This window comes from Crocuta crocuta, unplaced genomic scaffold (genome assembly GCF_008692635.1).
Source record: "Crocuta crocuta isolate KB4526 unplaced genomic scaffold, BGI_CrCroc_1.0 scaffold620, whole genome shotgun sequence".
NCBI classification, from domain to species: Eukaryota; Metazoa; Chordata; class Mammalia; order Carnivora; family Hyaenidae; genus Crocuta; species Crocuta crocuta.
Genome location: NW_027527402.1, coordinates 623,552 through 644,888, shown reverse-complemented (window position 1 = coordinate 644,888; position 21,337 = coordinate 623,552). Strand labels below are relative to the sequence as shown.

Below are 21,337 nucleotides of genomic sequence, written 5' to 3'. Positions count from 1 at the left end.
AAGGAGGGTTTGTAGGGTTGTTATTAGGATTATTAGGACTATTACAGTACTGCCAGCAGTGCCTGGTTAATGGTAAGCATGAAAGTGGATGGTGATGTTTTAGAGAACATGGTTTTAAGATAACTGGTGGCGGGGGCGCCTGGGTGGCTTAGTCGGTTAAGTGTCCAACTTTCGCTTAGGTCATGATCTCGTGGTTTGTGGGTTCGAGCCCTGTGTCGGGCTCTTTGCTGACTGCCAGCTCAGAGCCTGGAGCCTGTTTCAGTCTGTGACTCCCTCTCTCTCTGACCCTCCCCTGCTCATGCTGTTTCTCTCTCTCCTAGAAATTAAAAAAAAAAAAAAAAAGATAACTGGTGGTGTACTGCTAGGGAGGAATGAGCATTTTTCTGTATTTGGATTAAATTCCTTGATAAGTCTTTTGTATCATTCTTTCTTCTGTTACCTTTAATTCTACTCTTTACAATTAATTATTGGTAATATAAATTAAGTACTATTTGTTAACGAATGCACACTGCATCTGAGGTGCTGTGATAAAAGACCATACACTAGGTGGCTTATGAACAACACAGATTTATTTCTCACAGTTCTGAAGGCTGGAAAGTCCAAGATCAGGGCACTGGCAGCTTTGGGGTCCAGAGAAGGGCCTCTTTTATAAGACCTTAAACCCAATCACAAGGACTCTGCCCTCATGACTTAATCACCTCCTAAAGGTCCTACCTCCTAATATCATCACCTGATCTTAGGATTAGTATTTCAGTATATGAATTTTGGAGACATATATTCAGATCACAGCACACACTGACCTTGCGTTCTTGATTGCTTAACAAAGAAAGCATTCTAGTTGTCTTTAAAAAGTTCAGTCGTGGTTCAACAGCAAGTCAATTATAGGACTAGGCTAGCTTTATAGAAAAGAGCTGTAGGCCTTAAACTGGTTAGTGTCAGACAGCATGCTGGAAACAAAGCCAAGTGTAAAATTCAGGTTACCTGGCTTCTAGCAAGTGACTCTACTCCCTGCCTTAAGTCATGCAACTGGTGACACCCACACTCGCACTTACAGATCTTTTGTTTTCCTTTGCACAGGCACACAGTACAGCCTCACATTCTTCTTCCGATTCTGAAGATACAGAGATGTGATGAGAGCAAACTGTGGTTTTGGCTGATGGCTGTTTCTGGGGGTTCAGGAAGAGTCCTTTCCCAAGGAATGAGCTGCCACCCATTAACTGTCTCGGTTAGAGAACTCCTCTGGGAACCGGGTCATCACAGGCGACTGTTGTCATTTGTCTCGGGGGCAGATACTGCACTAGATGGCTTATTTATGGTCAACTTAAGGAAGGAACCCGACTCAACTGATCTCCTTCAAGCTTCAACTTTACATTTCTTTGTATGATGATATCTCTTAATTCTATAGGCTCCTGGAGCACCAAAAATGATTCAGAAATCTGTACATGTGAGAGTTCACTCTAGTATTCAAGCAGATAAGCCTACGAAATTGTGGTTTTGTAAGAATGATGTGGTTGTTAAAACAGATGCCGTTAAGAATGCCGTTAGAGTGTTCTCGAGTCCTCCCTGTTAGCTGATAAAACCTTAACAGTGCTTTTGTTTTTGGTAAACTTGCTTTTGTGCTTTCACCTTCATTTTGCCTCTGGAAGTCCAAAAACACAATAAAATTCAGAATGAGATCTTAAACACTTCTTGGTAGTAAAATTCTGGATTTCCTTAAAGTGCGTTTCTGAATGTTCTATAAACTTTCCAACATTTTCCTTTCACAGATGGGGAAAGTAGGGGCTAGAAGAGGAAAACTTATTCCCGTTAACAATAATTGTTTTACCCCACAGCATGAGGGGGCAGAGGGAAAGAAAACAAAACACAACATCACCAAATTGAATGTACAGTAATTCACACTCAAATAACACTGACTGGAAAGGAAATCAATAAAGAGGGTATACTTGACCTCTTGGTAGAATCTATTTCAGTAGCACACCATCCTGTCCCCAGATAAGAACCAATAACCTACTGGTTATTTTAATGGGGCAGAGGTCGGCTGGGGGGATGCCAATTCCCGTTAGATCACACAAGCACACTACCAAGCTCTCCTCGATAAAATGAAGCTAAGGCCAAAGGGTTACAATCTGATTTTAATGATTGTCAGTCTTAAGGGGAAGCCATCACCTCCTCCACGTGAGCCTTGACAGAAATCCCGTGTGTGTGGCCCAGCCACCTCGGACTTCCCCTTGCCCTAGAGTTCCCGTGTGTTCTCCCCAAACTAGTTTCTTGGCTCTTTCTCACCGTCTTCTGCCATTGCCGGGTCAGCCTCAAACCCACACGGGATGCTCTCTGCGGAGTGCTGACCTGAGTTACTTCACGCTCTCGCGTTCTAGCTAATGCTACACGGTCACAGTATCGTCTGAGGAGGAAGGCAGAAGCTGGAGGTAGAATCTGCTACCTCAGTGTTTTGGTTGTTTAAAAAATGTTAGGCCCTGGTCCCCCCCATTTTCCCTCTTCTATCCAAGTTCTGACTGGCCTGTCGCAGCCTGTGAGAGGCAGGAGTTCAGGGTGTCATGGGCTTCTCTGGTGCCTGTTTGTGAGCCAAATAGAGGAACAGGATGCTGGAGAGGGCACTGACCAGAAAGATCACATCGAACCAACGGTGATAGAAGTTGAACTGGAGCTCCCCCAGGACCTCGGTGATGATGGTACGATACTCTAGAGGCATGCTCATTCGAATCAGCAGCACGGAGGAGACGAAGTACATGCCCTAGCAGATAAACAAATTCATCCAGGAGTCATTTCGGGTGTGGTTGGGGAACCAAAGGGAATTGTTAAAATATCTGGAAGTAGGAAAACACTTCTGGCCGTTTAGAGTCGTAAGCATAAGCTAGTGAAACTTACCATTATCTGTGCTAACAGCAGGACAATGACGTTGGAGGACTTGCTGCTAGAGATGGCGTAAAAGAACTGCCAAGAAAGGGAGAAGAGTTTATGCAGCACTGCAAGACTCTTGTGTCAAGAACGTTAAGTAGCACGATTAACAATTAGAAATGTCTCTTCTGGGGCGCCTGGGGGGCTCAGTCGGTTAAGTGTCTGACTTCAGCTCAGGTCATGATCTCATAGTTCGTGGGTCTGAGCCCCATGTCGGGCTCTGTGTTTGACAGCTCAGAGCCTGCTAAGGATTCTGTGTCTCCTCTCTCTGCCCCTCCCCTGCTCATGCTCTCTCAAAAATGAATAAACGTTAAAAAAATTAAAAAGTCTCTTCCATGCAGCAATCCCGTACAGAATAGCTGATACAGTTAATGCTATGAAGAAGAGGAACAGACTGCTGGAAAAGGGTCCAGCTACTTTGTGCCCAGAGGGATCACTGGTGGTTTTAAGAATTACATTATGGCATGAAGGGACTTCAATTGCGATCAAGTTTTTCAGATACTATGTGATACATATGACTTTCATATCACCATAAGACATTAAAACAGACCACTCCAAGCCCTTATAATTACTACTACGCTCCTGAGCTCTTCCCAAAATTGTGCTAGATGCCTGGAGATCCCTTCTCCTCCCCTCCCAACCTCTTCACTCATTTCGTTCAAACAACTCTTGGATCTTGAGATCCTTACCTCTTCTCCAAGAGAAAATTTACCTTCTGCCTCCATGAAGCCTTCCTGTGTTGATCAGAAAATAGCCAAACATTCTGCTTCTCCTACTTCCCTGTCCTCCTTACAAAGGACCCTCACCATTATTCTAACCTCAAACACCTATCTTCTTCATCCATTCGAAGTATCCCTGGAATACCTACCACTTGCCGATTTCTGTTCCCAGATGCTGGTGCCATCTCAGTGAGCAAAACAGACCCTGATCTCATTCTATGACCTTTGGTAAATGTACTCATCTGATGGGTGGAAGCTGTAAATCCAACTATTTGTGACTGTTTAAGAACTTGGAAGGCAGAAATCTTAATTAGGTAAAATTATCTCGTGGTGCCACGTGGAATTAAGCAATGAGTAATTCGGACCCAGTGATCCAACATACCTTGGTGAGAGTGATCAGCAGTCCTCGGATAGATGTAACAATGATGATTCCAACCAGAATGAAGGAAATGTGTTGAGACCAGAACTTCACCTGCCACCACAGAAAGAAGGAAAAGTGTCTGTGAAATCTCTGCTAAGAGACACGTGAAGGCTATTCTTTTGATGTATCCTGATCGCTTATGTGACTGGGAGAGAGAACTTCATTAGGTCCTACCTGATTAAAAAAAAGGTTTAAGGGAGGGAAGAAAGTGAGTAAAGTGCAGTTATAACATCTAGGAAGATGGCTGTGCATAGCTTTTTTTTCTTGTAATGTTTATTTATTTGACAGAGAGAGAGAGAGAGAAAGCATGAGCCGGGGAGAGAGGCAGAGAGAGAATCTCAAGCAGGGTCCGCACTGTCAGTGCAGAGCCCGACGTGCAGCTTGAACTCACCAACCATGAGATCATGACCTGAGCTGAACTCAAGAGTCAGACGCTTAGCTGACTGAGCCACTCAGGTGCCCTTGCAGTGGATATCTTAATAAGAGGACTTAATCAAGACAGGCCAGAAGCAAGCCAAGGGCAGTGAGGTGATGACAATAACACTAGTCATTCCGAAGAAACAGAGATGGGAGCTAATGACGCAGCTTCAATGTATTAAGTGAAAAGCATGAATTAAAAGGAAATTAAATAGCAGCTAAATTATTTTTAACATCACTGAATGATAGTTCCCTCATCATCCATAACTTTAAGAAATTATTCTTTTTTAATCAAAGAATATGTAAACATTCTCAGCTACCGTCTAGGAAATAACTGACATTCACTGGAATTACACGATGACACCTTTGTCTCCTTGGGCTGCTTCGTAGTGGAAGGCAGTTCTAGAACCCTGTGTTTGATTCGGGTCTGAAAAGGATCTGCGGGGGGACTGCTATTACTAACAGCTAAAGGTCTTATTCAGCTTTCTGAAATGTGGAGCATGCAGATGAATTGTAGATAAAATATATATACACACACAGCAGCTAAGTAGCCTCACAAAGTACTGATAAGGAATGCTTCTAATAATTAAGCCCAGTAAAAAAGATAAAAGAGGAAAAGAAAACATGTATGTAACAATAGTGAGGTGTATTTTATGGTGTAAATTATAAACTACTTGGAGGAAAGAAAGATACCACATTCCTTCATGTGAAAAAGTTTACGCCACTGGTTCATTATCAAAAAACATGTGCTTTGAGTTGTTTCTCAAGGACGAGAGCTCAATTTGCTCTGGTTCATTTTCATTTTATCCAGCTACTAGCGCATGTCCAGCTGAGAAGGATGGCTGGGGGCAGCCTGCAGTCTGTCACTAGAATCCTAGCCCAGGTACATGGCCCTCACAGGGACTAAAAGCAGGACTCCGGTCTTCCTATCAAAGTGCTAATCAGCCAAAACCATTGACTGACTGACTATCTGGAAAATACAGTCTTCTATAAATAAAGACAGAAAACATAAATCGGGACAAGAGTGTTTAACAATAATGGTATTATAAAACAGGTAGGAAGAGGATTAAAACTGCATGGGTTACACTTACCATCTTTAGCTCAAAGTCCACCTTAATTGATAAAGATAATTTTTTACAGCAGACATAATTTTACTTTAATGTGGAACATTAATTAGCAGTTAATTTTCTACTAGAGGAATCAAAAGTGCATTTTGGATTTGAAGATCTCATCATATATCACAGAAGTATCCAGTATTTGGTGGGGGAGAAACTGGCAAGGGGTTGCTGGCTACTGAAAAGCAGAAGACGAACTGTAGAAATAATCGGCATCTAAGTCAGTAATAAGTACCAGCCATCGCTTATGGTTTTATGCCCTTTACAAACTGGCCATAGGAATATGTCAAAAAAAAAACAGAGGAGAATGGGAAGAACAAAAACAGAATTAATCCTTACATCAAATTGGATCCCCAGATAATTCACAGTGATCTCAATGCCTCTTGTGACAGGATCAGTTTTCCCAACTCGATCAAAAACGATATTAATGGTTGCCTGCAAAGACACAGACCTTTATATTAGAGCATCTCAACAATCACTACTTCAAAAAGTGACTCAAAATAATGAATTAATCAATATATCTTAGATGTTCTTAAAAATGCAATTCTACTCTCATCTAAATCACATATAAAACATCTATTACAGTTATTCACATATAAGCAAACAAAAGTCCTTATGTGCCCTATCTTTTCTGTCAAGAATAAAGAGAAAAAAGGCTATGGCATATGGCATATATACCTCTGGTTAACAGAAGTCAGAAAGGTAACATTCTGGTAGATACAGTTAGAGTAAAAGCAAGGAATTCCAGGGTCATTCCCTCTGGTTATTTTCTGAATGATCTAAGAGCAATCACTAAAATAATGAAAAGAGGGGTATAGCTAAAAAGCCAACAAGAGATCAGATGGAATTATTAAAAATAATCCAAAAGAAGGCAGAAAAAAAAAAATGGAAAAGAGAACAGATGGGGCAAATAAAAAACATAACAACAACATGGTTATTTTCAACCCAACCATATGAATAATCACATTAAATGTAAATGGTCTAAACTCTGACACTGTAGTTATGGTAGCCACAGATGATACATAGATGAATGGGCTTGGCTGTCTTTCCAGCAAAACTTTATTTACAAAGGCAGGTGGTGGTTGGATTTGACCTGTGAGCTGTGGATGGCTGACTCCTAGTCTAAACATGCCAATTAAATGGCAGAGACTAAAAGATTGGATAAAAAAAGAAAGACCCAACTCTATGTTGTTTACAAAAATCCACTTTAAATATAAAGATACAAATAGGTTAAAAGTGAAAGGATGGAGGAAGATATATTATGCTAAAACTAATCAAGAGAAAGCTGGAAGGTCTGTATTAATATCAAAGTAGATTTCATAGCAAAAAATACTGCCAGGGATTAAAAGGGTCATTTCAGAACGATAAAAGGATCATTTCAATAAGGGGTTCAAAATGACACTAAAGGCATATGTACCAAATAAAAGAACTTTAAAGTACATGAAGCAGAGGTATCAGGAAGATGGTAGAGTAGGAGGACACTGAGCTCACCGTGTCTCAAACACATCAAGATAACAGCCAGCTCTGTGCCACTAACTCTACTCTGAAAACCCCCTGAAGACTGGCAGAACAGACCGTCCACTGTTAACTGTTGAGAGGCCACACTGAAAAGGGCAGGAGGGGCTGAGACATGGTTGGAAACCAACCTTCGCCTACCTGCAAAACTAACCACGACGAACAGGAGGGACACTGCAAGCACAGAGAAGCAAGAGGATCAGACCCTACCCCAGGTACCCCCCAGTCAGTGGGATGAGGAATTCCAGTGATAATGTGGCTTTGAAAATCAGTGGGGCTTAACTTTGGGAGCTTTTAAAATCAGCAGAGCTGAACTCCAAAGACTTTAAAAATTAGCAAGGCTTAGCTCTGCAAGAGCCAGAAGTTGATAGGAAACAAAGTCCTTGCCCTTGAAGAGCTAGAATAAATAACTTGTCCCAAGAGACAGCAAAGCAGCAGCAGTTTGAAAAGTGCCTGGGGTATATGTGAAGAATATTCATTTATTAATCTCAATATGTGCTAAGGGGCAGGGAGACTTTAAGAACAAAACTGCTGGGCACCATTTCTCTTCTCCTCCCCCAGCCTAGATAGCTGGGCACCTGTGGGCACCAGTGGGAATACCCTCTACCTATCTTGCTAGTACCAAGTGCTCTGACCCCATGTTCACCTGGGGACCTGCCTGCCTCAGCAGATGGCCCTCCAAAACAGCTCCTGCCCCACCCACAAGCAGCCTTAGCAGGGACCAGCACCACTTCAAAGCGACTGCCACCTTGGGAAGAGGGAGAGGTAACATCAGAGTGCCCACAGTTCCAGCAGCTGAGCCTCTTAGTTGTTTGTGCAGGGACCAAACCCTGCCCAGCGTGCCCAGAGCAGGCAGAGCAGATCATTGCTGCCAACTGGGCTGAAGGCAAATGCAGCTCAGCCACAAGAGTAAGGCACATGTTTCCCACATAGGAGACACCCTTGGAGCATCTGGTTCTGGCGACCAGGGACACTGTACTACAGGAAACCAATGGACCTCTTCTACAGAAGGCCATTACTATCAAGATCAGGAGTCCTAACTGGCCCCCAATACACAGAAATAGAGAGCTAGATAAAATGAGGAGACAGAGGAATATGTCCCAAATGAAACTGCAGGACAAAATCACAGCAAAAGAGCTAATCGAACTGAAAGAGGCAATATGCCTGAATAAAGAATTCAAAGCAATGGTCATAAAGCTACTCACTGGACCTGAGAAAAAAATGGATGACCTCAATGAGAACTTTAACAAAAATATAAAAAAGAACTAGAGATGAAGAATTCAATAATTGAAATAAAAAAACACACTAGAGGTAAGGGCAGATTTTAGAGGAGGCAGAAGGGATCAGCAAGCTGGAAGACTCGAATAAAATCAGAAATAAAGGAGGAGAAGTAACAACTGACAGCACAGAAATACAAAGGATTATGAGAGACTATTATGAAAAACTATGCCAACAAACTGGACAACCTAGAAGAAACGGATAAATTCCTAGAAACATATAACCTTCCAAAAACTGAATCAGGAAGAAAGTCTAAACAGAGCAATTACTAGTGATGAAATTCAATTAGTAGTAAAAAACAAACCCAAAACAGAAGTCCAGGATCAGACGGCTTCACAAGTGAATTCTACCAAACATTTAACAAAGACTTAACACCAAAGAGGTGAAAGACCTAAACTGTGAAAACTATAAAGCACTGATGAAAAAAAAGTGAAAATGAATCAACTAAATGGAAAGATATTTCATGCTTGTTGTACACCTTAAACTAATGTAATATTGTCAAGTCTACAGAAAGGAAGGGAGGAAAGAAGTTAATGCCTATTCTTCGCAAATGATTTCAAAAAACAGAAGAGGAAGGAAACTTCTAAATTCATTCTATGAGGCCAGCATTTCCCTGACACCAAAACCAGACAGACACTACAAAAAAAAAAAAAAAAAAAAAAAAAAAAAAAAAAATGCTACAGGCCAATATTTCTGATGTACACAGATACACTAAAAAAACTGTTCACCATGATCAAGCAGAACTTATTCCAGGAATACCCAGGGTGATTCAATATTTGCAAATCAAACATGATAAACCACATTAACAAAATAAAGGATAAAAACCATATGCTCATCTCAATAGATGCAGAAAAAGCATTTGAGAAAATACAACATCCATTCATGATAAGTGGTTTTAGAGGGAACAAAGTGGATTTAGAGGGACAAACGTCAGCCTACTAAGGCCATATATGAAAAAATGTACACCGAATACCATATTAAATGGTGAAAAACAGAGCTTTTCCTCTAAGATTGGGAAGAAGACAAGGATGTCCACTCTCCTCACTTTTATTCAATATTAATATCAGAAGTCCTAGTTCCAGCAGTCAGATAAGAAAAAGAAATAAAAAGTATTCAGAATGATAAGGAAGAAGTTAAACTGATTGCAGATGACATATTAATATATATAGAAAACCTTACAGACTCCATCAAAAACTATTAGAACTTATAAATAAATTCAGTAAAGTTGCAGGTACAAAACCAATATACAGAAATTGGGTGTGTTTCTATACACTAATAATGAAAGAAAAAAGAGAAATTAAGAAAACAATCCCACTTACAACTGCACCAAAAAGATAATCTGAGAATAAACTTAAACAAGGAGGTAAAAGACCTATACTCTGAAAACTATAAAATACTGATGAAAGAAACTGAAGGCAACAAAAACAATTGAAAACTTATTTGGTGCCCATGGACTGGAACAATTAGTATTGTTGAAATGTCCATGCCACCCATATCAATCTATAGATTCCAGCGATCCCTATCTAAGTACCAAGTGTATTTTTCACAGAACCAGAATAATCTTAACATTTGTATGAACCACAGAGGACCCTGAACAACCAAAGCAGTCGTGAAAAAGAACAAGGTTAGAAGTCTCACAATCGTGGAGTTCAAGATACGCTACTAAGCTACAGTAGTCAAAACAGTATGGTAATGGCACATCAACAGACACATAAACCAATGGAACTAGAGAGCCCAGCAACAAACCCATGCTTATATGGTCAATTAATCTATGACAAAGGAGGCAGGAATATACACTGGGGCAAAGACGGTCTTCAATAAACGGTGCTGGGAGAACTGGACAGCTATATGCACAAGAATGAAACTGGACCCCTTTCTTACACTACATACAAAAATAAACTAAAAGTGGATTACAAATCTAAATATGAGATCTGAAACCATAAAACTCTTAGAAGAAAACATGGGCAGTAATTACTCTGACATTGGCCACAGCAACATTTTTGTAACTATGAAGGCAGGAGAAACAAGGGCAAACAGTGACTACTAGGACTACCCTAAAATAAAAAGCTTTTGCACAGTGAAGGAAACCATCAACAAAATGAAAAGGCACCTACTGAATGGGAAAAGGCGTCTGCGGATGATATATCTGATAAGCGATATCCAAATAATATAAAGGACTTACGCAACTCAACACCCAAAACACAAACAATCCAATTAAAAAATGCGCAGAGGAATTGAAGAGACAGTTTTCCAAAGAAGACAAACAGATGGCCAACAGGCACTTGAAAAGTTGTTCAACGTTACTAGTCATCAGGGAAATGAAAATCAAAACCACGATAAGACCTCACCTTACACCTGGTAGAATGCCTAGAATAAAAAAAGACAAGAAATAACAAGCGTTGGCAAGGATGTGGAGTAAAAGGAACCCTTATGCAGTGTTGGTGGGAACGTAAATTGGTACAGCCACTGTGGAAACCAGTACGGGGGTTCTTCAAAAACTTAAAAATAAAAATATCCTATGATCCAGGAATCCTGCTACTGGGTATTTACTGAAAGAATATGAAAACACTAACACTTTTTTTTTTTTAATGTTTTATTTATCTCTAGGAGAGAGAGAGAGACAGCGTGAACAGGGGAGGGTCAGAGAGAGAGGGAGTCACAGACTGAAACAGGCTCCAGGCTCTGAGCTGGCAGTCAGCACAGAGCCCGACGTGGGGCTCGAACCCACGAACCGTGAGATCATGACCTAAGTGAAAGTCGGACGCTTAACCGACTAAGCCACCCAGGTGCCCCTGAAAACACTAACTTGAAAAGCTATATGCACCCCTAATATTTACTGCATTATTTACAACAGCTGACATACAGAAGTAACCCAAGTGCCCATTAATAGATGAATGGATAAAAAGACATGATGTATTTATACAAGGGGATATTATTCAGCCACAAAAAAGAATGTGGTCTAGCCATTTGCAACAACATGGATGGTCCTACAGGGTACTATGCTAAGTGAAATAAGTCAGACAAGGAAAGAAATGACACCTGATTTTACTTGTATGCAGAATCTTAAAAACAACACAAAGGAACAAAGGAAGAAAGGAACAAGTAAACAGACTCTTAAAAACAGATAAACTGATGGTTGCGGGGGGGGGGAGGGGTAAGTAAAGGAATGGGTGAAATAGATAAAGGGGATTAAGAGGCATAAATTCTTAGTTATAAAATAAATAAGTCACGGAGATACAATGAACAGCATAGAGAATATGGTCTATGATATTGTATGACATGGTATGGCAACAGATGGGGACTATACTTTCTGTAGTGAGCACTCAGTAATGTGTAGAATTGTTGACCCAAATATGTTGTACACCTGAAATTAACATTGTATGTTAATTATAATTAAGGAAAAAAAATAGGAAGCAAAAACTGATAGAACTAAAAAAAGAAATAGAGAAATCCACAACAATGGTTTGAAATTTCATCACCTCCTCTCAATAACTAAGATAGAAAAATCAGCAAGGATACAGAAAACTTTAACAACACTATCAACCAATTTGACCTAATTGACACTTATAGAATATTCCAGCCAACAAGAGCAAAATACACATTCTACTCAAGTGCACACGGGATGGATTCTGGCCATGGTTGAACATATTATGGGCAGAAAATAAGTCTCAATAAATTTGAAGAGACTCAAATCTACAAAGCATGTTCTCAGAGCACATGGAATTAAATTAGAAATCAATTACAGAATGATATTCCTATGATCCCCAAATATTTGATAACATACTTCTAAATAACCCATGAGTCAAAGAGGAGTTATAAATATTTTGAACTGAATGAAATACAAATACATGTAAGAAATGCTATATTTTGTGAGATGCTTAGCAAGAAATTTATAGCACCAAAACACCTATATTAAAAGCTCTGACTCAAGAATCTTAGCTTGCACTTTAAAAAATTAGAAAAAGACTCAAAATAAGCTGAAAAATAGAAATCGTAAAGATCAGAGCAGAAGTCGATAAAAAAGAACACAGAAAAACAATATAGAACTCAATCCAAAAGCTGGTTCTTTGGGCAGTTCAATAAAATTGATAAACCTTGATCCAGACTGATCAGGGGAAAAAATAAAAAACACAAATTACCAATATTAAGTGTGAATATCACTTTACATCCACTAGCATGACTCTAATAAAAAAGATAGACAATAAGTGCTGGTGAGCATGTGGAGAAATTGCAATCGTCACACTGCTGCTGGCAATGCAAGCTGGCACAGCTGCTTTGGAAAACAGCCTGGCAGTTTGGCTGCTTATCAAAAGGTTAAACATATAGTTAGCATGTGACTCAGCAATTTTACTTTTACAGGTATATACTTAAGAGAAATGAAAACATTATGTCCATGTAAAAATTTATACACGAATGCTCCCAACAGCACGCCAACCCAAATATCTTTCAACTGGTGGGTGAGCAAATGAAATGCGGTAAATCCATATAATGAAATGACTATTATTCAGCCATATAAAGAAATGAAGTATTGACAGAGACTACAATATTGATGAAACTTACAAAAACTATCCTAAGAAGCCAATCACAAAAAACCACATATTGTATGATCCAACATATATACAAATGTCCAGAACATGAAATCCATAGAGACATAAAATAAATTAGTGCTTCCCTAAAGCTGGAAGAGAAATAAAGAATGACTGCCAATGGGTATGGAGTTTCTTTTTGGGGTAATAAAAAAAAAAAATGATTGTGTTGGTGTATGCACCTTGTGAATATATTAAAAACCACCAACTGTACACAAAAGCAGTGAATTGTATGTGAATATCTCAATAAGCTGTTATATAAAAAGAGAATGAGAAGGGTGACATTACTACAGATTTTATAGATTTACTAACAGTGGGGTAGCCTGCGTGGCTCAGTCGGTTAAGTGTACAACTCTTGGTTTTGGCTCAGGTCATGATCTCATGGTTTGTGAGTTCGAGACCCACACTGGGCTCTGTGCTGGTGGTGTGGAGCCTACTCAGGATTCTCTCTCTGCCCCTCCCGCACTCGCACAGTCTCTCTCAAAATAAACTTAAAGATATATATGTAGATATAGTAAGAGCAATCATGCTCATAAATCAGACAACTTCAATAAAAACGGACACAAATTGCAAAAGCTCATTCAAAAGAAATAGATATTCTGAATAAACCTTACATCTATTAAATTAAATCTGTAGTTCAAAGCGTTTCCCGCAAAGACAACTCTTGATCCAGATGCCTTCACTAGTGAATTTCACCAAACGTTTAAGAAAGAAATAATAATAATTCCACATCAACTCTTCCCCTAACTGGAAGAGGAAGGAATGCTTCTCAACTTCACTTCTAAGGTTAGCATTACTCTGATACCAAAGCCAAAGACATTACAAGAAAACCACACTCTGATATTCCTCATAAACACTGATGCAAAAATTCTTAAGAAAATGGAAAAGGATAACACACCATGGGCAAGTAAAGTTCATTACAAGAATGCAAGGCCAGTTTAATATTAAAAAAAAAATGAATCAATGTAACTTAACTATATCAGCCAACTAAAAAAGGAAAAATCATACGGTCCTGTCAATAGTTGCAGAAAAAGCATTTGACAGAATCAAACATGCTTTCATGATTAAAAATACTCAAGAAACCAGGAGTAGAAGGGACTTCCTCAACCCAATAAAGGGCATCTAGAAAAAAGCTAACACCATACTTAATGGCATCAGGATGAGGGACAAGATCAGGGTGACTGCTCTTCCCACTTGTTTAATTGTGGGGCTCTGGGCTGATGTGGCCGAAGGAGGAGAGGAAAGATGGGACAGGACGGGAGGGGGAGGGGAGGGAAGAGATAAAAGGCATCCAGAAAGGAGATAAAGAAGCACAACTGTATTTGCAGAGAACTGTCTATGTAGAAAAAAATCCTATGAAATCTATAACAACTTTTAGAATAAGCGGGTGTAGCAAGGTTGCTAGATATAAAATCAACAGACAAGAATCAATTGCGTATCTGTATAATTACACGAGATACAACTGTGTATCCAGTAACACTCAGAAACTGAAATCATAAAAACATTCCCATTTATAAGAGCACCAAAATGGTAAATGTTTGAGATAAATCTGATGGAAGATGAAAAAGATCCGTACACTAAAAAAAAACTATAAACAATGCTGAGTGAAAACTACAGAAGATCCAAATAAATGGAGGGTTACACTGTGTTTATGAACTGGAAGACTCAATATTAAGATGTCAACTCTCATTCAAACCGATCTGAAGATTCAGTGACACTCTAATACATATTTCAGCAGATCTTTTTGTATTTAGCAGTATTTAAAAGCTCATTCTAAAATTCATATGGAAATGCAAAGGGCACAGAATGGCCAAAACAAATTTTTAAAAAAGGAGAAAAAAAGGAGTATTATTTATTTCAAGACTTACTAACATACATATCCATAGGAAAGAACAGTACAGATACAGACCAACCCACGTGTGGTCAATTGGTTTTTGACAAAATTGCCAAGTTAATTCAATGGAGAAAGGATAATCTTTTCAACAACTAGAGCTATACCAAGTGGAGATCTATATGAAAAAAATGAACTTGGATCCCTACTGCAACATCATATGATAAAATTAACTCCAGATGAGTTAAAAATGTAAAAACCTCAAACTATAAGATTTATAGGATAAAACATGAAAAAAATCTTTGTGACCTCGGGTTAGGCAACGATTCCTTAGAGAGGACACCAAAAGCATAACCCATAACAGGAAACAAAAGATACAGCAGACTTCATCAAAATTAAAAACTTCAATTCTTTGAAAGACACCACTTAAGACAGTGACAAGCCAAGTCAGTGACTGGGAGAGGATATGGTGAAAATCTATGTGAAAATTGCATTTGATAAAGGGTTTCCAGAATGTAGTGAAAACTTTGCAAAACCCAATAAAAAAGAAGCCTAATTTAAAAAATGGCAAATAGATACCCCCTCCCCCAAATATACAGGTGGCAAATCAACACACGAAAAGTTGTTCAACATCAGGCATGAGGAAAATGCAAATTAAACAATTCAATACCACCTCATAGCTATTAGAATGTCTAAAAGACTGGCTACAAAATGTCTGCAAGGATGGGCAGTAAACTAAGTTCTCAAACACTGCAGGTGGGAACGTTATATGGTAGAACCTCCTTGGAAAAGTTGGGCCATTTCTTCAAAAGTTTAACCTATATCAGCCATGTGACCGAGCCTAAGTGTTTTCTCCTAAGAGGAAAGAGAGCACATGTCCACATACAAACCTGTCCACAGACGTTCATAGCATCTTTATTTGTAACATCCCCAGAGTGGAAACAAATACCCATCAACAGGTGAGTAGATAAATAAATTACGGTACAATGATTTACAATACAATGGAATACTACCTAGCAATGAGAAGAAGAAACTATCAATCACACGATCACATGCATGAAACATCAGGTAATTATGCAGAGTAAAAGCTGCCAGACAGAAAAAGGGTACATAAATAAGATTCTATTTATATAAAATTCTAGAAAATCTAAGTGGTTCCCTGGGGACACATGAGAGAGACAGTACAAGGGGGTACAAGGAAACTTTGGAACTGACGGACAGATATGTTCTCTCTCCAAAGTGTGGCGATAGCTGTTGGACAAGTGTATACATAGGTCAAAACTTACCCAACTGTCCCCTTTAACTATGTGCAGTTTACTGAATGTCAATTACACCTGAGTAAAGCTGATAAAAAATGATATGCTCCTCTCAAGGCTCCATCTTGGGAAAAACTTTTTTTTTTTTTTAGTAGCTCAGCTATCCTCTGAATGAATCAAGATTTTAAAATGTCCTCTGAATAGGCATTGACATCAACTTATTTTAACATTAGATCCATTAAAATCCAGAATCTTCCATTCATCTATACTGATCAAAATTAATGAGCTGACAGAGCCCCTCTTTGTGCAAACACAGCCCCAGCAGGAAAGTCACCAAAGGAGAAAGTCCAATCAGCCTTTTCTGTAATCACACTGAAATCCATGAATACCTACAGTTGAGCCACAAAATGGATGTACATAAAAGGCACATAAAGAATAGAGCATTGAGAGTGCCACATGAGATGAATTTATCTATAGACATAGCGTTCAGAATTTGCTTTGGATTTAAGATTTTTAGGTATATACAGATTATTAAAAAGGAGGAGTTTCTGTTCTGAGCTGAAGGTAGGAATTGTGTTACACAGATACACTCATGGGTAATATGGAAAGCAGAGCGTAAAATACAAAACCTTTGTATTCCCTTCATGTAGTTTATAACCTAAGACCTGACGATTTCTGATTGAAGAAAAATACAATCCCTCTTTTCTAGGTGACCTAAAAATGAGATGAGGGGGGCACCTAGATGGCTCAGTCGGTTAAGTGTCCAGCTCCTGATCGGCTCAGGTCATGATCTCCTGGTCCATGAGATCGCGCCCTGCTTCGAGCTCAGAACTGACAATGTGGAGGCTGTTTGGGATTTTCTCTCCTCCTCTCTCTGCTCCTCCTCAGCTTGTGCTCCCTCCATCTCCCTCAAAATAAACAAACATTAAAAAAAAATCTTTAAAAAGAGGGGCGCTTGGGTGGCTTAGTCGGTTAAGCGTCTGACTTTCGCTTAGGTCATGATTTCGCGGTTCGTGGGTTCGAGCCCCGCGTCGGGCTCTGTGCTGACTGCCAGCTCAGAGCCTGGAGCCTGTTTCAGAGTCTGTATCTCCCTCTCTCTCTGACCCTCCCCTGCTCATGCTGTCTCTCTCTTTCCTAGAAATAAATAAAAATATTTTAAAAAATAAAAAAAAAATCTTTAAAAAGAAAAGGGGGGAGAGTCAGGCTCAGGGATGTGAAAGATAGGATTCTCTGTTGACTCCACTGGATTTAGAATTTAGTTCAGTGCCTTAGTCAAACCTACTTTTCTCTCTGCCATTACCAGGGAAAATAACCTAAACCCTGACAGTTAAAACTAATATACTTACCATGAAAATTTTCCAGACACAGTAAATAGAGAAAAAGTAACCCAGAAAATTAAAGTATTTTCCCTTAAAAGTTTTGGAATATTCTATTCTCTCCTGGGGGAAAACAAATACAAAACATGGTTAGACTCAGCAAAATGTAAACCTTTACTCAACCAGAACATTCCTGCCTCTATGACTCACTGTTTTGTCAGAGTGAAACACCCACACATGATATTCATAATACTGAAATAATACTATTGAGCAACAGTTCTTGAACACTTACTTTAAGCACCAAACTGGGACAAACACCTTACATTATCTACTTTAATTTTTATAACAACTCTTACATGTTCTATTATCTTAATCTTACACAGGAGAAACCCAAGGCTTCCGGGGGTTAGATAACTTGCTAGTGAGTAGGGGAACTGAGGCTCAAGTCTGTCTTCAAAGTCTATGTTACCTCTATATTACGGCTCTTCCAACGAAATGATCCTTAAAAAGGATAAAAATAGTTTGAATGACCTTAACTAATAAATTCTGCATATTTAAATTACATGGCATTTTAGGTATACATAGGAGAGTTAGATCACATCTTGGTCTGGATCCTTTAAAACATGGCTAGATTATGGTACCATTCTTACAATATTATTAACTTATAAAGGGATAAAAAGCAGTCAGAGGAGCTACCATCTTGACCCTGAATCAGTAGGAAGTGGTGGAACCTTCCTAGATGCTGAAAAAACCTCTCCTGCCTATCCCACTAATTTTTATTCCTGAGAGTTCCATTAAGAATTCTGCCAGGGGCAGGAGCAAAGTCATGAAGAGCCGACACTTAGGGCTTCATGGCCATACTGGAGCTGTGAGCTCTCTCTTGCGCTGTGCGGCCAGAGAAGACTCTACAAAGCTATTTAGTCTTGTTCTCCCTTCAATCAGACTGATTAAAACCACACTTCTGTTTCCTCGCTCTGTACCTTGGTAGCATACAGATCAGCTGTTTCCAGAAAAAGCTGCCTGCTTAGTTCTTCCAAAGCATCCACTTCCTGTTGAATAAGAGTGAGATCTGGTACAAATGGACATCAAGGTTTATATCACATAGAAGTTTCAAGAAATAGCAGTGAAGAAAGCATATGCTTTTGGTTTCTCCTGGTCTGGATCCTTGGAGCTGCCTATATATTCAAATCCCTGCTTCAGGGCTGGCAGTGCTTTCGGGGCAGTTTGCCCAACCTCCAACACAGGTGCGCAAAGGCTTCTCAATGAGCGTTACCCTCAGGAGCATTACCAAATACTTGCCACTCGGTTTCTCACTAGGTCAAGTGGCTCAGACAGACGATTTTGTTGCTGCTTTTCTTTATCTACTTAGAGTAAGTAATTCATAATCTTGAAATCTCAAATAGTTACATAGTGAAAACACCTGTAATATGGCATCATTTTCCCCTAAATTATCTGAATAAATACAATGTTAGGAAAGGCTAATACAGGCTGGAATTATAAACATTCCCTTCTTTAGCTCTTTATAGACATTATCTTTTGTTGTTCTCATAACAGTCCCATGAGATAGGTGTTAGTACCCATTTTGCAGATAAGGAAAGTAAAGCTCAGCTATGCCTTCCTCTAAGGTCTGCTCTTTCCATTCCACTATGCTACTTTCCAAGAACTCAGTGAGGGTCTCTTACTCATCTCTCCATTTAGGAAACAGGGGCTCAGAGAGGTAAGAGAATTTTAATCCTGACGCCTTTGCTGACTTGACTTACTGTCACTAAGAAACCTTAGACCCTAAACTTTAGCTTTTATGGACTTTTAAGTCATAAAAAATCGTGAAGTAGCCCAAGTTGGAAGATTCACTTTGATCCAGAGCCTCCCTACTCAGACTTTTCCCACTAGAGGCATACCTCATTCTACTGCCCCCTGCAGATACTGCCATTTTGTTTGAAAAACAACAACAACAAATGGAAGGTTGTGGCACTGCGCTGGACAAGCCTACTGGGTGCCATTTGTGTCTCTGTGTCACATTTTGGTAATTTTCACCGTATTTCAAACTTTTTCATTATTACTACATTTGTTATGGTGATTTGTGATCAGCGATTACTACCCACTGAAAGTTCAGATAATGGTTAAGCATTTTTTAGCAATAGTTTAAGGTACGTACCTTTTTTTTTAAGAATGCTATTGCACACTCAATAGGATACAGTATAGTGTGAACAAAGCTTTTATATGTACTGGGAAACCAAATATTCATCTGGCTCACTTTATGGTGATATCTGCTTGATGGCGATGTTCTGGACTCACATTTGTAACCCCTCTGAGCTATGCCCATAGTACTCAAGTCGCCAAAGTGTCCTTCAGCTCCTTCAGTAGTGGATGCTACTGGAATGGTCCAGGCCACCAAACAACGGGGCTTAACTAGTTACATGTGTGCCTCTCCCATGATTAGACGGTCAGCTTGTTGAGGAGAGAGGGTACACACTGTGTTCATCATTTTATCCCTTAGGACTCTGCCTGGAAACTGAAGATATGAAATAAATTGTTTCTGGATTAAATGAATCCAATATAATCCTTTTTTTCCCCCCTCTCATGGTCATCCTGCCTTTCTTTGGTCTAATTCTTACCTACATCTGACACCAGAAAGATAGGTCACAATTTATAGCAAGGACTGAGTAAATTCTTTTCCTGCAATTGAAGCAAAAGGGAATTTGTACTTCCCTCAGGCCAAAGAAGGAAGGAGGAATATGGTATCTCATCCCAGGCCCCCCAGATTTTGACTTAATAGCCTGGTAGAGACAAAGAGATTTTGTTGCTCAATCTGAGAATTAAACACTGCAACCAGCTAGGCCAAGAACAATCCATTAAAGCCAATCTCCTTGAATCTTTAAACTAAAAGTCAATGAAGATACAGGGCTGCTTAAAATTTTAGCAATACTGATTGCTTTAGAAATGGGCCCTTACCAGCGCCAACACATACACACCATCCATTTTAGGGAGTCACTGTGTTTTATGCTAGTTTTTCACACCTGGGTAATAGAATAGTGTAGAGGAAAGAACTAAAAGGAAGTCCTATCTTTGCCACAAACCACAGGGTGACTTAACCTCTGTGTCTATTTCCTCATCTGTAAAATGGAAAGAGTGACTTTTAGGATTTCTTTGGCTCAAAGACAATGGTTTTATGATCTTTTAGGGGCACTGGAGAGATGACTCTGTACTTCCTAAGTCTCGGCCTGGCCAGCTGGATTCTGATATAGTCAGGTACCTTAGAAAAGACCGCCCCAACACTACTTTTTTCTTCTGGCCTTGGTCCAGAGTGGAGGAAAAGAATCAGGCAGAGGGATAAAGGATACTTTCACTTCCTGGTGCTGAAGTGGTAACACTTTTTATCATTCCCCAGAATCCTGATGGTTTGTTATGCACCTCCCCCTTCTGGAACATAGTTCTCCGGGTCATTGCCATCCTGAAAGGAAAGAAAAGATAAAAACCTCAGCAGGGAGCTTTGACCCTCTTAGTCTGTTTTTATCCAACTTCTGGTCTCATAGCTGCCGTTTTCCCTTGCTGAGCTGTTCGGGAATGCAAACTCCAGAGTCCTGCTTTGCCCCTACTTACAACCAGGAGGAAACTATGTACCCCCAAGGAGCAACATGGCCTAGGCAAAGGAGCACAGAATTTGGAGAAGGCAATACATGTGAAGATTGGCTCTAGCTGAGAAGCTAGAAGACTTCAGAGTTTTCATTTCTTCATCTCTGGGTGGGTGTGAAGATCATGGAAACCATATAGAACTCATGCTGTCAACTACAAAGTGCTATATGTATATTAGTAATTACTACCATTATCATTTAAGGACAAAATAGTTAACATACCTAAAGGTACAGGTTCAGAGCAGGAACTGAAACATTTCTTTCCTTCCTTTACAAAAGCAGACAAACAACAAAATATAAACCTAGACTCTTTTTTTTTTTTTTTAAGTTTTTTT

General features: G+C 39.5%; 2 protein-coding genes across 4 annotated transcripts in view; one reads left to right on the top strand and one right to left on the bottom strand.

Annotated features, from left to right (window-relative positions):
• PDZK1 (PDZ domain containing 1) overlaps window positions 1–1,688 on the top strand; it is a 46,562-nt gene extending 44,874 nt beyond the window's left edge. For all 3 annotated transcript variants that reach the window (XM_077753477.1, XM_077753468.1, XM_077753459.1), the window contains one exon: window positions 1,078–1,688. In XM_077753477.1, the coding sequence (XP_077609603.1) occupies window positions 1,078–1,131 (54 nt within the window). In that variant the 3' untranslated portion in view covers window positions 1,132–1,688. The remainder of the gene's footprint in view (window positions 1–1,077) is intronic.
• Window positions 1,689–2,114: 426 nt separating this feature from the next.
• The window catches only part of GPR89A (G protein-coupled receptor 89A), a 60,225-nt gene continuing 41,002 nt past the window's right edge, over window positions 2,115–21,337 (bottom strand). The window contains exons 11-14 of the mRNA XM_077753503.1: window positions 5,928–6,023; window positions 4,018–4,107; window positions 2,887–2,952; window positions 2,115–2,752 (exon numbers count right to left, since the gene is read on the bottom strand). Coding sequence (XP_077609629.1) covers window positions 2,546–2,752; window positions 2,887–2,952; window positions 4,018–4,107; window positions 5,928–6,023 — 459 coding nt within the window. The 3' untranslated portion in view covers window positions 2,115–2,545. The remainder of the gene's footprint in view (window positions 2,753–2,886; window positions 2,953–4,017; window positions 4,108–5,927; window positions 6,024–21,337) is intronic.